This window comes from Micromonas commoda, chromosome 7, assembly GCF_000090985.2.
Source record: "Micromonas commoda chromosome 7, complete sequence".
In the NCBI taxonomy this organism is placed as follows: Eukaryota; Viridiplantae; Chlorophyta; class Mamiellophyceae; order Mamiellales; family Mamiellaceae; genus Micromonas; species Micromonas commoda.
The window spans coordinates 661,740-679,998 of NC_013044.1; the positions used below are offsets into that span (position 1 = coordinate 661,740).

At 65.2% G+C, this 18,259-nt stretch overlaps 12 protein-coding genes across 12 annotated transcripts; 7 read left to right on the top strand and 5 right to left on the bottom strand.

Moving 5' to 3' along the window:
* Positions 1 to 20: 20 nt before the first annotated feature.
* Positions 21 to 861, top strand: MICPUN_60049 (predicted protein; the record flags this gene model as incomplete). The annotated part of the gene is made up of 2 exons (XM_002503541.1): positions 21 to 101; positions 235 to 861. The coding sequence occupies 2 exons, from the start codon at positions 21 to 23 to the stop codon at positions 859 to 861; spliced, it is 708 nt and encodes a 235-aa protein (XP_002503587.1).
* A 75-nt stretch (positions 862 to 936) lies between these two features.
* Positions 937 to 1,578, bottom strand: MICPUN_60050 (predicted protein; the record flags this gene model as incomplete). Its single annotated transcript, XM_002503891.1, has 1 exon — positions 937 to 1,578. The coding sequence occupies one exon, from the start codon at positions 1,576 to 1,578 to the stop codon at positions 937 to 939; it is 642 nt and encodes a 213-aa protein (XP_002503937.1).
* A 624-nt stretch (positions 1,579 to 2,202) lies between these two features.
* Positions 2,203 to 2,979, top strand: MICPUN_70696 (predicted protein; the record flags this gene model as incomplete). The annotated part of the gene is made up of 1 exon (XM_002503542.1): positions 2,203 to 2,979. A coding segment is annotated over one exon (777 nt), but the record flags the coding sequence as incomplete, so codon positions are not given.
* A 203-nt stretch (positions 2,980 to 3,182) lies between these two features.
* On the top strand, positions 3,183 to 5,882 carry MICPUN_101466 (predicted protein; the record flags this gene model as incomplete). The annotated part of the gene is made up of 1 exon (XM_002503543.1): positions 3,183 to 5,882. The coding sequence occupies one exon, from the start codon at positions 3,183 to 3,185 to the stop codon at positions 5,877 to 5,879; it is 2,697 nt and encodes an 898-aa protein (XP_002503589.1). The 3' UTR covers positions 5,880 to 5,882.
* A 664-nt stretch (positions 5,883 to 6,546) lies between these two features.
* Positions 6,547 to 8,127, top strand: MICPUN_101467 (predicted protein; the record flags this gene model as incomplete). The annotated part of the gene is made up of 1 exon (XM_002503544.1): positions 6,547 to 8,127. The coding sequence occupies one exon, from the start codon at positions 6,547 to 6,549 to the stop codon at positions 8,125 to 8,127; it is 1,581 nt and encodes a 526-aa protein (XP_002503590.1).
* A 104-nt stretch (positions 8,128 to 8,231) lies between these two features.
* MICPUN_60054 (predicted protein) lies at positions 8,232 to 8,749 on the bottom strand (the record flags this gene model as incomplete). Its single annotated transcript, XM_002503892.1, has 2 exons — positions 8,232 to 8,335; positions 8,371 to 8,749. The coding sequence occupies 2 exons, from the start codon at positions 8,747 to 8,749 to the stop codon at positions 8,232 to 8,234; spliced, it is 483 nt and encodes a 160-aa protein (XP_002503938.1).
* Positions 8,750 to 9,008: 259 nt separating this feature from the next.
* On the bottom strand, positions 9,009 to 10,268 carry MICPUN_60055 (predicted protein; the record flags this gene model as incomplete). The annotated part of the gene is made up of 1 exon (XM_002503893.1): positions 9,009 to 10,268. The coding sequence occupies one exon, from the start codon at positions 10,266 to 10,268 to the stop codon at positions 9,009 to 9,011; it is 1,260 nt and encodes a 419-aa protein (XP_002503939.1).
* A 247-nt stretch (positions 10,269 to 10,515) lies between these two features.
* On the top strand, positions 10,516 to 12,174 carry MICPUN_60056 (predicted protein; the record flags this gene model as incomplete). Its single annotated transcript, XM_002503545.1, has 1 exon — positions 10,516 to 12,174. One exon carries the CDS (start codon positions 10,516 to 10,518, stop codon positions 12,172 to 12,174), a length of 1,659 nt encoding a protein of 552 aa, XP_002503591.1.
* A 127-nt stretch (positions 12,175 to 12,301) lies between these two features.
* MICPUN_60057 (predicted protein) lies at positions 12,302 to 14,449 on the top strand (the record flags this gene model as incomplete). Its single annotated transcript, XM_002503546.1, has 1 exon — positions 12,302 to 14,449. One exon carries the CDS (start codon positions 12,302 to 12,304, stop codon positions 14,447 to 14,449), a length of 2,148 nt encoding a protein of 715 aa, XP_002503592.1.
* Positions 14,450 to 14,512: 63 nt separating this feature from the next.
* MICPUN_60058 (predicted protein) lies at positions 14,513 to 15,953 on the bottom strand (the record flags this gene model as incomplete). The annotated part of the gene is made up of 2 exons (XM_002503894.1): positions 14,513 to 14,574; positions 14,609 to 15,953. 2 exons carry the CDS (start codon positions 15,951 to 15,953, stop codon positions 14,513 to 14,515), a joined length of 1,407 nt encoding a protein of 468 aa, XP_002503940.1.
* A 150-nt stretch (positions 15,954 to 16,103) lies between these two features.
* MICPUN_60059 (predicted protein) lies at positions 16,104 to 16,838 on the top strand (the record flags this gene model as incomplete). Its single annotated transcript, XM_002503547.1, has 1 exon — positions 16,104 to 16,838. The coding sequence occupies one exon, from the start codon at positions 16,104 to 16,106 to the stop codon at positions 16,833 to 16,835; it is 732 nt and encodes a 243-aa protein (XP_002503593.1). The 3' UTR covers positions 16,836 to 16,838.
* Positions 16,839 to 16,974: 136 nt separating this feature from the next.
* MICPUN_60060 (predicted protein) lies at positions 16,975 to 18,143 on the bottom strand (the record flags this gene model as incomplete). The annotated part of the gene is made up of 2 exons (XM_002503895.1): positions 16,975 to 16,993; positions 17,071 to 18,143. 2 exons carry the CDS (start codon positions 18,141 to 18,143, stop codon positions 16,975 to 16,977), a joined length of 1,092 nt encoding a protein of 363 aa, XP_002503941.1.
* Positions 18,144 to 18,259: the final 116 nt, after the last annotated feature.

The window sequence follows — 18,259 nt, forward strand, 5'->3', positions numbered from 1 at the left end:
CGCGACCGAGGGCGGACACCATGGGAGGTCTGTTCGGAGACCGGACTGCGAGTGCCGAGAGGCTCAACTCGGCGTTCGATTCGATGTCCGTCAACAACTCGGTGCGTTCACGCCAGACCCCGACGCCGTCGCCACCTTCCCGACCGCACCGTCGCGGGCTCTGATTCTAGGGTTGGATGTCACCTCGAGCCACGCGCGTCGCTTAACCCCCGTCCCTCTCCGATTCGACAGCAGAACGCGCGCGCGAGTACATCGCAACAGCGTCCGCAGCCATCCACATCGTCCGTGGCGCGAGAGTTTCCCCGGCTGCTCCAGAAGTCCAGCGCGGAACTGGCCGAGTTGCTCACGGACAAGGAGGCGTTCGCCCGATTTCTGCACGGCACCGAGGGAGCCCTGGAGGCGAGGGCGTTCACGCGCGAGCTCAGGCTCGAGATCGAGGGCATGTGCAGGGCAAACATAGAAAAGGCGGAGGAAGCGCGGGACCTCAGGAGCCAGATGTCGGTGATTCGATCCTGCGACGCGCAGCCAGTCAAGGATGGGTACGAGGCGGCGAGGAAAAAAGCAGACGCCATGATGGGCAAGTACAACCTGGGCGACGCGTTGGCCCGGCTGAAGGAACGCGCGCGCGACGCCGAGGAGAAGGCTGAGAGCCTGAGCGAGGATCTGGTGGCGGGGAAGATCGAGCCGAAGGACTTCCTCGCCAAGTACGTGCCGCTGCGGCAGGCGTATCACGAGGACACGGTCCGCGCCGAGATCGTCGAGCCCGCGCTCGCGTCGCGGAGGCCGGGCGGGGGACCTCCGCAGCCGCCGCCTCCGCCTCCGGGGGCACCGCCGGCGGCGAGTAGGTACGGCGGGATGTAGACGCGCTCGATCCGCGGACGGCGCACAGTAGCGAAAGGACTAGTAGTAATGTTGGACCAGTAGATGACAACAAATTCATAACCTCGACGTGATAAACACGCCACCCCTTCCGCCTCGAGATATCCTGAGCGTGTCGTCGCAAAACGTGTTTCGCAGTACACCCTTCGGTCGCGGCAGCGGCAGTTGCAGCCGCGGGGGATCCCCGCCCCGGTCCCGCTGCCCCGGCTTCGGCCCGAGCTCCCAGCTCGTGAACGTGACCACCACTTCCCGTCCCTCGGGGTCGTTCGCAGTCACCTCGCCCATGACCCCGACCCTCGCCCCCCCGATGGGCCAAGGCAGATCCACGTCCACGTTGTTCACCACGCGCCCGTTGGGGATGTCGACCACCTGCTCGTTCGCCACCCCCTTGGCGCCAGTCTCCGCGGACCCGGCGAGAGCGGGAAGGAAGGTGAAGAACACCTGATAAAGTTGGGACGTCAGCTTCTGTATCGCGTCCGTGTCTATTACACCCTGCAGAGGGCCCAACCCGGGGGGTCCCCTGTCGTCATTCGTGGAGTACACCAGGCTCCACCTCCCGGACACCTCCCCGAACGGGGTCGACGCGTCCACCCCCGACTCCAGAGCCTCGGTCGCGTCCAGGACGGCGCGCTTCGCTCTGACACCGTCGGCACCCGGTCTGCGCGAGTTGGCCACAGCCTGGAGCAGCTCCTTCTTCATCGCGGCCACATCGGACGACGAGGGCGATGCGGTCGCTGCGACGCGCGTGTGGACGCGGCGTCGGCGGTGAAGTCGAGCGGGCGAGGGCACCCGGATGGACGTTGCTGTCGACGACATCGATCGCGCCCCACGAACTGACGACCTGACGATGACGATTTGGGCTATTTGGGCCGAAATCCGAAATGGCTAAATTTAGCCTCGGCGTGTAACCTTAAACCATGCAATGTTGCATCACATAATACATTTAGTTTTATCACAAGCAAACAGTTAGGCGTTCGATGCATGCGGGCAAACCGCCCGGAGAAAAGCGGCGGCGGCGCGCGGAATCATCACACCGCTCAGCGCACCTGTGGTCGCATGAAGAACAAGAAAAAGGCCGCGCGCAAGCGCGAGGAGGCGGAGGCGAGGGCCCGTGGAGAGCTTAAGGACGATAGCGAGAGCGAGAGCGAAGAGGAAGAGTACGAGGAGGAGCCCGCGCCGAAGCAGAAGAGCGCCTCCAAGAAGAGGAAGGCGGCGGAGGAGGCGGAGGAAGAGGATGACGACGACGACGACGACTCGGCGGGGGAGGACTCGGAGGAGGAAGTCCCGGCTAACAGGGACAGACCGCGCATCAAGGTTGACTTCACCGGCGTGAACGCCAAGGAGAAGACGCTCATCCTCAGCAGCCGCGGGGTGACGAGCAGGTACCGACACCTCATGCTCGATTTCTGCACCATGATGCCCAACAGCAAGAAGGATGCCAAGCTGGACACCAAAAACCCGCAGGGCGCGGTGGTGGAGGTGGCGGACATGAAATCTTGCACCGGGGCCATGTTCTTCGAGTGTCGCAAACGAACCGACTGCTACATGTGGCTCTCCAAGTGCCCCCAGGGACCCTCGGTCAAGTTTTACGTCGAGAATGTGCACACAATGGCGGAGCTGAAGCTCACGGGGAACCACCTGAAGTTCTCCAGGCCGGTGCTTCACTTCGACGCGTCCTTCGACGATAAGCCCCACCTCAGGCTCATCAAGGAGATGCTCACGCACACGTTCGCCACGCCTTACAGGCACCACAAGATGAAGCCGTTCATCGACCACATCTTTGCCTTTTACTGGGAGGATGGCCGCGTGTGGTTCCGCAACTACCAGATTGTGCACCCGGAGGGCAAGGAGGTGAGGGCGACCGGTTTGACCCTCTCCGAGGCTGGACCCAGGCTCTGCCTCCAACCCATCAAAATCTTTCAGGGCGCGTTCGGCGGCCCGACGCTGTACGAGGACCCGGCCTACGTCTCGCCGAACATCCAGAGGCGGGAGCAGAAGAAGCAGGACATGGGCAAGTACGCGAGGAAGGTGCAGAAGAAGGCGGAGCGCAAGGCGCACGCGAGGATGAACGCGCTCAAGCCGGACGAGCTGGACGGGTGGGCGATGGAGTGATTCGGCGGGGACGTGCGATGATAGTCGAGCTTTAATACACCCGGATACTCGTGCGTGATTCGCCCCATCGTCGCCGAGAACAACGTGGGCACCGATCCACTTATCAAGTAGCGCACGCCAAGAAACATTCACAACGAACCGCACCTGTTCGACGTCTACTCCACTCCCGTCGTTGAATCGGGGTGGCGAAGATGCCGCCGAAGCGCACGCGCGAGGGAGAGGATAAGGTTCCCGCGGAGAGCGCGGATGCGGTCGTGGACACCGCCGCCGCCGACGCCACCGCGTTGGTGCATCTGAGGGGCACCGATGCGGGCGCTTCACCGCCGCCGGTGGAGTGCCGCCTCGTGGAGTCCCGCGGCCGCGCGCTCGTGGCGTCGAGGAAGATCGAGAAGGGCGCGGTGTTCATGTCCGAGCGGCCCATCGCCGCGGTGCAGGCGGTGGCCAACCGAGCCGCATTCGCAGCGTGCGCGCACTGCCTCGCGCCGGTGGGCCTCGGCGCGACCCATCATCTCGCGCTCGCGTGCGGCGCAACCACCCGCCGCGACCTCGTGGCCGCGGTGAGCAGCCCGCAGGGCTGGGGAAGGATCAAGTACGACAAGCCGACGCTCCCGCGCCTCTCCGGGGACGAGGACGGCGCCTTGGTGCCGTGCAGACGCGCGAGGGGCGGGTGCGCCGAGGTTTTCTGCACCGCGCGGTGCCGAGCCGACGCCGACGGTTGGCACTCGCTCGTCTGCGTGGGACACTGCGAGGAAGGGAGTCCGATGTACGAGTTCAGGAGGCACGCCATGCGCACGCACGAATCCTTCCTGCTGGCCGCGAACGCGGCGGCGAGGGCGCTGGCTGACGCGGGCGCGTCCGACGGCGTCGGCGAGGGCGAAGCCGGCCGGTCCGCCGACGAAAAAACCGCCGCTTTCGACCCGAGGAGGGACGCGTCGCTCGCGGCGGCGGCGAACGTACGCGCGCTGACCGCGCTGTGCGCGCCGAGGGAACCGTGGTGGGAGACGGCCGCGCGCGTCGCGGGCTTGGAAGACCCGGACGCGGGCTCGCGAGATCCCAAGCGCTCGGCTAAGTACGCGCGCAGGCTCGAGCGAAGGGCGGAGACGCTGAGGGAACAGATCGAGGACGCCTGGCAGCTTCTCGAGATGTCGTGGGTTCGAATGAGGAACCTGGGCGTGGACGCCGGGACGGGCGAGCCCACCCCCGTGGCGCCGCTGCTCACGTTCGACGCGTTCCACCGCCTCGTCGCTGCTGTGGATAACACGGTGCTGCCCGTCGGCGACGAGCACCCGGGCGCTACGTACGCGAGGAGGGCGTTGAAAGCGGAGGCTTGGGACGCGGAGATGGCGTGTCGCGCGTTGGACGGGTGGCTCGACGCGATCGGCGAGGGGGGCGTGGCGATGGGGCACGCGGGTGACGGATCGGAAGATGAGTCCGAGGAGGACGAGGGGAGCTCCGAGGATGACTCGTCGGACTCTGACGAGTCCGGTCCTGGAACTCCGGGGCGATCCGACGAGGACGACGAGGACGACGACGAGGACAGCGAGAGCGAAGGGGAGGACGGCGGCGCTCCGGAACCGAACGTGACTCGCCGAGGCGATTGGACCGAACGGGGACCCGTCGCCGCTCGTCCGGCTCCGGTGTCCAACGCCAAGGGAGCGGGGATGCTCGACGTCGTGGAGCGGGCGGCGGCGAAACTTCCCCGCCTCGCGGCGCTGGCACTCGCCCCCGGCGTGGCCCTCGTCAACCACAGCTGCCTGCCGAACTGTCAGGTGGAAATCACGCGAGGCACCGTCGACGACGCGGAGGAAGGCGACGACGAAAAGACGGGTGAGAAGACGAAGAAGCCGGAGAGAGGTGCCGACTGCGGCAGCCTTCGCGTGTCGCTCCTCGCGCTGCGCGATATTTCTCCGGGTGAGGAACTCACCGTGGGATACGTGCCGGTGACGCAGGACATCGCGTCCAGGCGCGCGGATCTCGCGGCCAGACACGGATTCGTGTGCTCGTGCGCCAGGTGCGAGCTCGAGTCCGGAGCTGACGGCGCGAACCCGTCCGTCGCCGATATGAAAAGACTCGCCGACCAGGCGCAGGAGGAGGCCAGGTACGAAGACGCGGAAGCCGCCGCGAGGTTCGTGCTAAAATCGGATCCCACCGACGGAGACGCGCACCATAAGATCGGCACCGCGATGTTGGGGCAGGGGCGGTGGGCGGATGCGCACGCGGCGTGGCGCGAGGGCGTCGCGGTCGCGCCGGACCACCCGGCGCTCTCGTCGCAAGCGGCAAAGGACGAGGCGTACGCTCCCGGCGTGCCAGCCGCGGACCAAACCCGCCGTTCCGTCGCGTTCGAATCGGTTCACGAGGCGGGAATATGGGCCACCCCGGAGAGTTCGCCTCTGATGACGGAGGCTGAGTGCGCGGAGTGGGTTCGTCTCGCGGAGAAGGCGGGCGAGGCGAGAGGCGGCTGGACCACGAGCAGGCATTACGCGGTGCCCACCACGGACATACCGGTTCACGCCATTCCCGACCTTCTGCCGCTGTGGAACGCACTGATGCGGGACAAACTCGCGTCTCTGCTCTCCGCCGCGTGCCCCGAGGAGATGCCCAAGCCGTCCAGCGTCAGGGTCCACGACGCGTTTGTCGTGCGGTACGAAGCCGGAGCGCAGCACCACCTCCCGATGCACGCGGACCAATCCGCCGTGTCGGTGACCTTGGCGCTCAACGACGAGGGAGAATACGAGGGCGGCGGGACTACGTTCGCGGTGCCCGTGGGTAAGACGGTGCGACCCGGGCGCGGGCACGTCGTGGCGTTCAAGGGTGGACTTCAGCACGGCGGATCACCCGTGACTCGCGGGGTGAGGTATATAGTCGCCGCGTTTCTGTTTGCAGAGTGATGAGACAAGTGCGCTAATAAGACTTACGTTCATCAGTCAGTCGTCCCTCCTCATTCGACTCTCATTCGACTCATGGCTATCCCTTCGCCTCCCCTACTCCTGCTCGATGGCCGTCCTCCTCCCTCCACGTCAATCTCTTCGTCGAAGGTGTCGCCTCGCGCTCTGCTGTAGTTCCCTGCTTCGCGATCGGGTTCGAATAAGTCCGCGAAGTACCTCTTGTACGCTATCAGAGCGAGGCCGATGGCAAGGCACAGGCCCACGATGGTCAAGAAGGCCTGGCGACCCCTATCTGTCGCGTGACCGTCACCCTTAGGCAGGGTGGGCAGGCAGTGCGCCAGGTCCGCCAGGGTGGCATTTACCAAAGTGCAGTTCGTTAGCCCGGGCGAAGGCGGAGGGGGCGGGGAGGGCGCGGTTGCGTTTTCAGCGACGACGCACGGCATCGTCCCTACTACGAATACCGCGACTGCCAGGACGGCAACCTTCATCCTCATGATCCGGGTACGAGCGGTCCCGGAGTCGCAGCCTGTCTGCGTTGTCAGTTCCCTTTCTGAATCTTGAAATATTTTTATCGCGAGTCTCTGCTCTGGCTTTCCTCTCGACCAGAGTGCGGGTTGGAGCACATCTACCTCGCACGCAGCGCGAGCGCGCCAGTTATTCGCATCGCATCATGTTGGTGATGAGGCTGGCGCGCGTATCTGCGACGCGCTGCTCTACAGGCTACGTCAATCGGTTCACGGCGGGGTTGGGCACCACCGCAGACGCGACGACGTCATCAGTCGAAACCTCGGGCTGGTTGGGGCGGCCCGAGACTGACTCCCGGCCCTCGAACAGCGAGGACACCGAGCGCGGCGACGTACGCACGCCCGCGGACTCCGATCGGGACCACTTCCGCGAGAACCCGAGCGTCGCCCTTTGGAACGAGTGGAGGTTCGACGGCACGCCGGAGGGAGCGAGAGCCTTACTCCTGGAATGCGCCTCGTCCGCCCGCACCCCGCGAGACGCGGCGTACTGGGCCTACCACGTGGCCAGGAGCTCGTGGTTCCTCGGGCAGGGCGCCGCTGGTATTCTCGCGTCCTCCCTCGGCGGTGGTGGCGGTCCCTCGGGCGGGGGTGCTCCCCTGGCGGGCGACGGCAGCATCCGCTCCGGGATCATCGCGGGCTCCAGGCTGATGGCCGAGGCGCTCCAGACGTTCAGGCAGGACCTCGCGCACATCAACGCCGGGACGTACAAGGCGCCGTACGACATGGACCCCAACCACAGGCAGTTTAACCCCGCGTACGTGGCGAGCAAAACGGCCAGGTTTCTCACCGAGGCGGCTTCGACGCTGGAGAAGAACCGAGCCGCGAGGCGGTCGGAATCCGCGCCCGAGACGAAGGTGTGGATGGACTCGCCGATGTACCCGGACTACTACCTCAAGACGTTCCACTGGCAGACGGACGGGTGGCTGTCGTCCAGGTCCGCGGAGGTTTACGAGACGTCTACCGAGACTCTGTTTCTGGGGCGACAGGACGCGATGCAGAGAACCGCGCTGGTGCCGCTCTCCGAGTGGATGCGGGAGAGGGGCGTGAAGGACGGGGCGGGTGCCAAGTTTCTGGAGCTCGCGTGCGGCACCGGTCGGTTCCTCACGTTTGTCCGGGATAACTACCCGAAGATGGACGTCACGGGGCTGGAACTGTCGCCGTTTTATTTGGCCGAGGCGCGCAAAAACGGGGCGTACTGGGAGAAGCTTCGGCGGCGGAAGCGGAGCTCGCCCGCCGGGCTTGTGACGGAGACCCTGTCGAAGGTTGGCGGGTTGGCCAAGGCGGCGGGTCTTCCCGTCCCTCCGATGCCGTCCGCGCGTCGAGACGATGTCCAGGATGAGGCTGGGAAAGAGACGCTCGGTAGCTGCGAGTACGTACAGGCCCAGGCTGAGAAGATGCCGTTCCCGGATGCGTCATTCGACGCGATCACCTGCGTGTACCTGCTGCATGAGCTACCCCCCGAGACGAGGCGCGAGGTTGCGAAGGAGGCGGCGCGGGTGCTCCGGCCGGGGGGCGTCCTAATCCTGGCAGATTCAATCCAGCTGGGGGACAGACCCAGGATGGACAAAAACTTGGGCAGGTTCGGAGACTTCAACGAGCCATACTACAGATCGTACATCGAGGAGGCGCTGGTGGAGGTGTTCGGACCGGAGGGCGCTGGCCTGGAGCCCTGGACCAAGGATCTTTGCTCCAGCACCAAGGTTCTGTCTTTTAGGAAACCAGAGTAGCGGGTACATAAGCAACATTCTTTAGCATCCTCTACTTTTGGGGATTGTGATTAATTCCATGCATCGACCGCGGCGAGGTGTCTTGGCACTCTCCCTCCGCGGATCTAACCCCTGAACACGAAGCGAAACACGCAGTGGTGTATGTAATGCCGTCTTCGCCACATGCGGGTCTCCATCGGGCGAACTGAGTGTGGTTTTCTGAACCGGACTGTTCGCTGAACGAGCCAAGGCAGCGAAAGATACACTCCGGATCTTCTTGTCGCCTATTGCAACTGCCTTCCTCTGTGATCGCGCCCGTGTTCACGTCGCGAATGCCGGCGGTGCAGTTAACCCAGCAGTCGTTCGCGTACGTGGTGTTCGCGTGGCATACAGGGTTCCATATCTCGTCACGGCACTTTACTCTACAGTCGAAGAGGTGTTCCTCCAAGGAGAGTTGAGGAGGCGGCTTCTTGGTCAGCGGTGAAGCCTCAGTGACATTTGGTCTGGTGGAAACGACCCGGCAGCTCGCAAATTCGGCGTGAAGGAGCAGTAGAAGGACGAGGCAGACCAGTCGCATGTGATGGGTGCGACACGCGCGTGTGTCTGTGTGCGAAGTTCCAGAGTGCTGGTGATCCGCAAACATTTCCTCGTCGTTACAAACTATTTTCAAAAAGCTCTCAAATCCAAAATCAACCAACAACAATGCCTCCTTTGGCGACGACGCAGCGCTTGTTGAAAGGCTAACTTCAGATGGTGGGACGATTGTGAAACACCTAAGTACACTTCGCCCGAGTTCACGAGCGGTGTACTTCAAGTGTGCATCCAACCATCTGAAATTAGCGAAAAGATGTGAAAACTTTGATCACAAGCGCTGCGTCGCCACTGAAGATGCCTCATCGGGATCACGCGCTGCTCTGAGACGTGGGTGTTGGAATCGCGGCGTGCATGGTGGACTTGCCCATCGTGCCCTCGCTCGTACCCCGCACTCCAGCCGGTTTCTTGACGGCGATGGCGGCGAGGATGTCCGACAACGCGACAACCCCGACGGGTCTCCCCGCGTCGTCAACGACCCAGACACGGTGCACTGCCTTGACGTGCATGGCGTCCAGGACCTCGGCGATCGTGGCACCCAGCTCACAGGTCACCACGAGCCTCGAGCCCTCGTTCGCGAGAGCGGCGCTGAACACGGTCGAGTCGGGGTTGTACAGGGTTCTGTTGACAATGTCCGGAATTTTGGGGTTGGTGATGCCGTGCGCGTGGAGCAGGTACTCGCCCACCGGCAACGCGAGGGCTCCGTACGCGTCGCTCTTCAGCGTCATGATATCCGTCTCGGATAGGTTGCCGATCAGTGCGTCGGTGTTCTCATCGATGATCGCCACGGCCTGGACGTTCGCCCTTTCCATCTCGTAGAAGCAGTCGACGGTTGGCGTCGAGGCGTTTACGGATACGACGCGGCGACTGCCTTGGGACCCGAGGTTCATTGACTGGAGCGTGGCGTTCATGACCGTCTGGTCCAGCAGGTCCGCGTTACGACGGAGGTACATGGCGAGGTCGGACTGCGCGACGATGTCGACCACCATGCCGGACGCGTCGATGACCGCGAACCTGTGCGGGCACTGCCTGAGCATGGGCGAACCGGGTTCGTTCCGGTGTTCCTCCCCTATGTGCATACAGCGACGGAGCGCGTCTGCCAAGGACATGTCCTCGGTGGCGGTGGACCAGACGCCAGTACCGTCCCAGCGCGAGCGAATATCCACGAGTTTCGTCTTGGAATACGCCTGGCCGACAGCCGTCAGCGCGGCCATGCGATCGAGGACGTTGACGTCGCGCGTCGCGGTGCCCAAGCCCGAGCTGTTGACCCGCTCGAGAAAACCGAGGACGAGGTCACCGCAAGAGATGAACGCCTGCGCGTCGTAGTGCTGGTTGTCGGCATGCATGGCGACCAGAGGCGCAGCCTGGACGCGCAGGCTGCTTAGCAGCTCCATGGCCTCGCTGACGGTCTCGTCGGTGCGCAGGACCCCGGGAAGCACGGGGCGTGTCGGGAGGCCCAACTGCGAGTTCTCCGCGGCGAGCTGCTTGCGGGCGGATAGGTAAGCCGCCAGGTTCGTGCGATCGAGGAGATCCGCGGGGTCCTCGCCTTCGGGGGCGGGCGAGGTGGACATGATCGGCTCAGGGTGGCGGCGATATGTGACGGCACGCTCCTGTTGGCGTGGCTTTATTAGGTCGACGAAGGGGCGCTTGTTTCGGTTCCTCCCAGAAACGGCTGGTCCGTTGGATTTCGATACGCCCGTTTGGCAACCGCAAAACACGGCGGTGCAGCCGGTGACGAGCACAACCGGAGGGCGAGCGGGTCGAGTGGCGGCGGTCGCGCCACCCCGCACATCTTCGGAGTCATCTGGAGACCCAGCCATGGTACATGAGCCGGCTCCCTTGAGCGTCCTCACCAACATCGAGTCCCAGGTTTCCGGCGGGTGCCGATGGAGGGACTCCAAGTTCCATCCTCCCATCGTATCGTCGGTGACGTCTCCGAGGGGCACGGCGTGCGGGTTGGTGTGCCTGCTGCGCGACATCCCGACGCTGATCGCGCCGTGTCACGTCATCGGAGGCATCGATGAGCTCCGCTCGGTCAAAGCGGTGGCTCGAGTCCCCATCCACCCCGTCGACGCGTTCGGGAGCGAGACCGTTGCGAAGGACACGGCGTCCGCCGCGGTGCACATGGAGCTCAAGCTGGACCCCGAGACGCTGTTCTTCCACAGCCCACCGCCGTCCGCGGGTCGTCCCCTGGACCATAACCACCTGGACTACGTCGCAGTCGCCATCAGGTACCCTTACCCGAGGGAGAGGCTCAGGAGGCTGGAGGATGCGGCCGAGGTGGTCGCGCCGCGGACCCGAATGACCCTCTTCGCCGCGCCCGGGGAGTGGCACGAGCTCACGTCCGACGACCCCGAGGCCCTCGCCCGCCGAGCGAAGCGATACCAACTCACGTCCGCGTCCGCCGCGGCGTGTATTAGCAGCCGAGGGGGCGCGGCAGCCGCCGCGGAGGTCCTGTGGAGGCCTGGATGGGTCACTTCGAGCAACGCGCTCACCGCGGCGGAGCACGTCGTCGTCCGGCACAACGCGACCAGGCTGCCGAACGAGGCCGGGGCGCTGGTGATGTCCGCGACGCCGGGGTGGAACGGTTCGGAGCCCAGCGCGGGACCGGGCGAGTACTGGTCCGGGCTGCGGCTGCTGGCGCTGCAGAGGTCGAGGACCGGGGACGGTGAGGAGGGCGCGGGGGTTATGATCGCGGATGTCCTCCGCGACGTCGCCGAGCACGAGGCGGAGCGGACCGTTCGAGCATCCGTGAAAGCCCTGAGGATGCGACCGGTGGTGGAGGAGCTCATGCGCGACGCGGCGGGTATGTATCCCGGGTCGGGTTCCAGGGGTATGAGGTGTCGCGCCGCCATCGAGGCGCTCCTCGCGGTCGGCAACGAGCCCGTTGGCGCCACCGCGCAGGCTGCGCTCATGCATAAAAACAGCGACAGGGAGATTCTGACGGTCAACTCCACCGCACGGGCCGAGAACGGATGCGCGCACCTGCAACGGGACATGGAGCGATGGACGGAGCGGTTCTCTCTGTCCGTGCAGCTCGCGGACGCGACGTGCCACGCCCTGGGCTGGCTGGCTCGCGCGCGCATAGGCGACGGCGACGCGGGCGCGGGCACAGGCGACGCGCTCTGTCTTAAACTGATGTGGCGTCATCCAACGTGCGGCGCGCTGCGGGCGAAGGGTTTGTGGGCGCTGCGGATGCGGCTGCAGCACAGGATGAATCACCCGGCGGTTGGGTCGGACGGACGGACGGGTCTGGCGAGGATGGCGGAGGCGGCTAAGCGGGCGTTGCAGGAGCCGGAGGAGGTTGCGGAGGGGCCGGGGCGATCGGCGATGATGAACCAGGCGGCCATGCTCGCGGACCTGTGTCTACAGAGCGTGCCGGGGTATCCGCCGGAGAAACCCGCACCGCCCATCATCCCCGAGGACGTGACAGACAGGCCGAGGAGCTACTTCAACGACACGGCGCACCTCCTTTAGCTTCATAGCTCGGTTGAAACTTTCCCCGCGTTCTCGAGATGCTCGGATATTTATCGACGAAACAGGTGGGCACCCCGAGATTTTCGAATACTTGTAACCTTGGCACCCCATCAGAGATCTGGGCGCGATGGCGACGAGAAAGAGATGCACGGCGCTCGTGGTCGATGTGAGTCCGTCGATGCACCCGCACCTGGGCCCCGTCGGTGACCACCTGTCGCGCGTGGTGCAGAACCGCATCCTGAACGCGAGGATCGACGAGTTCGCTCTGATTGCCTTCGGATCCGACGAGACCAACAACGACGTGCACACCGAGGGCCTGGACGCGGCGGCGGCGAGCGGCGAGCGGGACTACGAGGAGGAGTATCGCAACATCGCCGTCAAGGTCCCGATGGGGTGCTGCTCGTCGGAAAGCGCGGAGGTTGTCGCGTCGTTGCGGGGGATGGCCGGGAGCGCGCCGAGCGATTACCTCGAGGCGCTGGTGGTCGCTTCGGACATGCTGGTCAACCACCAGCGCGGCGGCGCGTTCCTCCGCAGGATCATGCTCGTCACCGACCTTCGAACGCCGTGCGAAGTCGACGATGACTTCATCGAGGACATAGCGAGGGGGATGAGGGCGGTTGACATGCAGCTGACGGTGGCGGTGGTGCGGGGCGAGGAGAGCGAGGACGAGACGACGCGGATTCAGGAGGAGGACACCGTGATGGCAAATAGGGAGACGCTCCAGAGGCTGTGCGACCTGCTCAACGAACCGAGCGATAAGGGACCCGTCGCGGTCACCAACCGTTCGTGCATAGAGGACCACGCCGCGGCGCTTCAGGCGGCGCAGGTGAAGACGACCAAGCCGACGACGACGTTCAGAGGTGACCTCGAGTTCACGCCTTGGATGTCTCTGAAGGTTTGGGTGTACAAGAAGGTATCCGAGGCCAAGCCGCCCGCGATGAAGATGTACAGCGACGCCGCGGATGAGGCCGCGGGGGATGATCCCACCGTGGGACGCGAGAGGGTGTTTCGGAGCTACGCGGATCCCGACGCTCCCGTGGACGTGGCGCCGGAGATGATGATATCGGCGTATCCCTACGGACCCGCCAACATACCAATACAGGACGAGGTCAAGGAGCTCATCGCCGCCAGGAACGACAAGGGTATGAAAATATTCGGTTTCACCTCGCTCGACCAGGTGCCGCACTGGATGGGGATGGACGAGCCGAGGGTGTTGGTGCCGTGGCCCACGAAGGACGGAAGCCTCGCCGCGGGCATGGCGGCTTCGGCAGGAGCGACGGACAGGGAACATCGCAAGGCGACCGAGGCCATGTCCGCCATGGCGCGGGCGATGCAGCGCAAGGGTCAGGCGGCGCTGGTGCGGGCAGTGTGGACGCAAAACTCCGACAAAGTATCCTTCGGCGCGCTCACGCCGCACATCACGAAAGAGGGTGATTTTCTGCTCTTCGTCCCGCTGCCCTTCGCCGAGGACATGTACTCGAACGACTTCAAGCCCCTGCCGGTGCCGGGATGCAAAGCCGCCGCACAGCTCGGCGCCAACGCCAAGGCGAAGCTCGTCCCGACGGACGAGCAGCGCGCGGCGGCTGCGGCTCTCGTCGATTCCCTCGACGGGTCCGGCCCCGATCCGTGGGATTGCCTCAACCCGTCCCTGACCCGAACGCACGCGCTCATCGCGGCTCGAGCGACAAACGAACTCGCCGCGCCGCCGGCGTCCGCCTCGGGGTCCGGACCCGACGCCGCCGCCGTGCTCCTCGCGTCGCCGTTCACCGGAGTCCCCGCGATGGCCCTCCCCGCGGGTAGGTCCCTCGCCGGGCCGGGGGCGAGGGAGGCGGCGGCGGCGTTTCGGTTGGCGTGCGGAGGGTTGAAGTTGACAGAGCCAAAGACGGGCGGTTGGAAGCGGAAGCGCGCGGGCACTGAGGCGTTACCCGCGCATCGCGAGGTACCGGAGGAGAACGTGGCCGTTGAACACAGGGCCGACGACGACGACGACGCGGCGGTGCCCGCGCACGCATCGGCTCAGCGACCTCAGAGGGAGGACGGCGCGGCGCCGCGGCGGGCACCCGAAGCCGCCCGGGCGGCGCGGCCCGATTCGCCCCGCGGCGACGAGGACGCGTGGACGGTGGTCGTCAAGGAGGAACCCGTGAGTCAGGTCACCATGGATCTGCCCACGCAGGTGCTCCCCGTCGAAATGGAGCCGGCGAACATCGCCGTGCCGACGCAAGTTGAGGCTCCGAAGCCGGCGGAGGATGACGAATTTTTCGACGACATGGACTAGAGTTTGACGCGTGACGATCAATCCCAGGAGCTTAGAATGCAACAGCAGCCATGGCGGCGACGCTCACACCGGCTCCACTCCTGCCTCGGCCCCCCCGGCCGCCGCCACGCTGGCGTTGTCCGCCCCTCCCGGCGCCACGCCCGCCGCCCCGCCCGCGACCCCCTCTGCCGCCCCTTCCCCCGCCCCCCTCTCGTCGAGGAGCCGCGGCAATCTCACCCATGGACGGAACGTTGGTACCAGGGAACGCGCCGAGCGCCGCGGCATCGCCCGAGCACGGCGCCCACCTCACCTTCGCGGCGTCCAATCTGCCCGCGGCCGCGGGGTCCCTCGCGGTGGTGGGAGAGAACGTCGCCTCGATGGCATCCGCCAGCGCGAGAGCACTCTCCGCCGCAGCCTCCACCGACGGGGGACCCTGGCACCAATCGCCGCACGCCCCCGTCCTCGTCTCGGAGTCGAAAACCGCGGGTACACCCGCAGCGGTGAGCGGGTTCGCGGCGCCCCAAAGCTGAACTTTCGTGAACACTGGCTTGACCGAGCCGGGTTCCAGGCCGGCGCACCGCTCAAACTCCCGGGTCATCGCCGCGATGACCGAGTCGGCGACTGACTTCGGTATGGCCTCCTGTGGGCACTTGTTGTCGCGCGCGAACTGCGGGGTGCTGTGGACGACCCAGCACTGCGTGTCACCTCCGTCGGTGTCAGTCCTGACCTTGCCGTGTCGACGCTTGGCGGTGATGTTGGACGCCCAGGACACTACCTCGGAGCCCACGATGTGTGCACCCTCCATGTTATCCTTCACGTTCAGGGGTTTATCCACGGCGAACATCAGCGCCCACACCGAAGACAGGATCAGTTTGCGCTGCTTCTTGAGCTCCTCCGTGGGCCTCGCGCCGAACGCGCACTGTAGCGACGCACGGGTCTTGGCCGCCGCGGGTGAGCCGTCCTGCAGCTTGGCCGTCTCTGCGAGTCGAAGCGCACACTTGCCGTTGTGCGATATGGCGACAAAGTCGAAGGTGCCGAGGGGCTTGCCCCGCGGCCCGGAGGCGAGTTCCCACCTGCGCTTGGGCCCTTCGCCGCCCACGGGGGTCATGGCGCCCACCCACTGCGGGCGGACGACCTCGGTGGATCCTTCCGCTAGGAAGTCTGCCAGAGGGCGAAGGCCCCCGGCGCCGATGTACCTGACGACGCCATCGTCGAAGGGCGTGAAGGATCCATCCTTCAGCGTTCCCACCCTGTCCGCCGGCCACTCCGCAAGAAGGCCCTCCTTGGCCCACTCCTTGGCCATGGATTCGAACCTCGAGCCCTCGGTGCACGTCATGTACTGCGTCGAGTGGTCGAAGGAGAAGCGTCGTCCGTTATCCGCCGCCTCCCTGCTCGATGCCCGACCTCCGCATGCGTGCTCTCCCGTGTCGAAGACGGTGGCGTGCAGGCCCCTCGACGCAAGTTCCTTGCCGAGGACGAGGCCAGAGACCCCACCACCTACGACGGCGATGCGAGGCACGTACATCTTCGTGCGTCGTGGAATGGATAAGCCTCTCACTCGGTTCGCGCTTTCCAGTCCGTCAGGAACGAGAAAATATGTTCGGACACGTGGCTCGCTCACAACAAGGTGCCCCCCTCTCCCTCTCATCGCTGTGGTGATACCCACTGTTCGAAGATGCCGGACTACGTCGATCAGCGCGCGATCATGTGCGTCGCCGGGGGCATCGTCGCCGGCGCTCTCGTCGGCGCACACCTCAAGGGAATGAGCTGGTGCCCGGCCCTGTGGGGCACGTCCGACGACGGTAAGGGCGCGGGATCTGCGGGGCAGTCGCGCTCCACGAAGGAGGAATTCATCTCCCAGCTGGGTATGATCCCGCACCCCGAGGGCGGGTTCTTCGTGGAGACGTACAGGAGCGGCTCGGTGCCGATGACCTCCCGGGGTTTGACGGACAAGGATGGCGAGCTGATGACCACGAACCGCGGCCCGACCCCCGAAAGGAACGTGATGACCTCCATCTACTACATGCTCACCGCGGAGAGGCCGCACCAGGACTGGGTGAACAACATGTCAGACCACGTGCACTACCACCACGCGGGCGGGACCCTGATCTACAACTTGGTGCTCCCGGACGGCACGTTCGTCGAGCGCAGGCTGGGCACCAACGTCGCGGCGGGGGACGAGCCGCAGCTGGTGGTCAAAGGCGGGACGCTCAAGAGCGTGAGGCTCGAGGCTGGAGCCGAGTTTGGACTGCTCGGAGAGGGCGTGGCCCCGGGTTTCGACTTCAGGGACTTCAAGTGGGTCACGGCCAAGGAGCTCAAGGCGCTGAGCCCCGAGGCGTTTGCGAAGACGTCGGACCTGATCAAGCCGCAGCCCGAGGAGACGTTTGACCATTTTTATGACAAGTAATAAGGGTTAGGATCAAAGCGCGAGCCCCCCTTGCTCCGCAGCCTCCTTGAGGGTTTGCATCCACTGCTGCACCTCCTCCTCCGTGGGTTCCCTGCCGTTCTCCGCCTTGAACAGCTCCACGAGCTGAGCCAAGATGTCGTCAGCCTCCTCGTCGTCGGCTTCACCCGACGCGTCGGCGTCGTCGTCCACCTCCTCCCACTCGCCATCCTCCTCGTCATCGTCATCCTCATCGGACACTTCCTCCGCCGCGGCGGTGCCGAACGAAGCGAATGAGAGCGGCGCCTTCGTGGCGTCCGCGGCGGCGACGGGCGCGAAACCGGCGAAGAGCGCGGGAGCCGCGGGTTCGGGCTCCTTCTCAGCCGCGGGCGCGATGGTGGCGCTTTCAAACGCGGTCTCGAGCTTGGCCACGGACGCCTCGGGTTCCACGTTCTCCTTCTCGACGCGCTCGGGACCCGCGAGGATGCTGTCGGGACTAGCCGCGGGCACGGTCTCGGGCTTTTTCGCCGGGACCTGCGCGACGAGGGACTTGCCGTACGCCGACAGGTTGACGTCTACGGGTGCCCACTCGTCGTCGACGCAGGTGAACCCCTTGAGCTTCTGGTCCACGAACGAGCGGCCGGGAACGCCCGCTGATCCGGACGGAACCAGTAGCATCATCGCGCGCATGGAGTTCTTGCGCGCGGAGAGTTCCAGGAGCTGACACAGGTGCCTGCCCAGTCCTCTGCGCTGGTAATCGGCCTCCACGTGGAGGTCTCGAAGCATGAGCACAGGCTCTCCTTCCATGGCCTCCCTGGTCTCTCCCTGCACCGTGAAGCGGAAGTGCGCGAAGGCGACAGGCTTACCGAGTGGAGGCGCGGGTGCCTTTTTCTTGCCCTTGCTCTTGGATGCGGGCTTCTTCTCCGCCGCCGGGGCGGAGGATGTGCGCTCGGTGACCAGTGCGTACCTGCTGGACGGATCGCAGAGATCGTCCATGAGCGCCTGGGGCTTCCACTTGTGCCCCAACGGGCCGAGGTTCGAGCTGACGAGCTCGTAAGCCCACTCAAGTTCGTCGTCCGTGATGGTGCTGCCGGTGCGGAAGTGGATATCGAGCGCCACGTCGTTCCTGTCGTACTTGGTAAACGCGCCAAACCCGGAAACGACGTCACGGTCGTGGCCGAGCTCATCTCGCAGTGCCTGGCGAAGGGTCGTCAGGTGTTCCTTGGAGGTCTGAAGCGACACCTTCTTGTGGAGCGCATCGCCCTTGCCGCCCTTGGAGCGGGACTTGGAGCCACCTCCCTTTGAGCTCTTTCCTGATCCGCACGCGCTCATGGTACCTGATGGGTGCGCGTCGTTTTGGTAGACTCGTTTTGAATTCCTGTCGCGGTCGGGCAGTCGGGCTGTCAAGTGAGGTTTGAAATTTTTCCGTCACCCCAGAGGATCGCGCG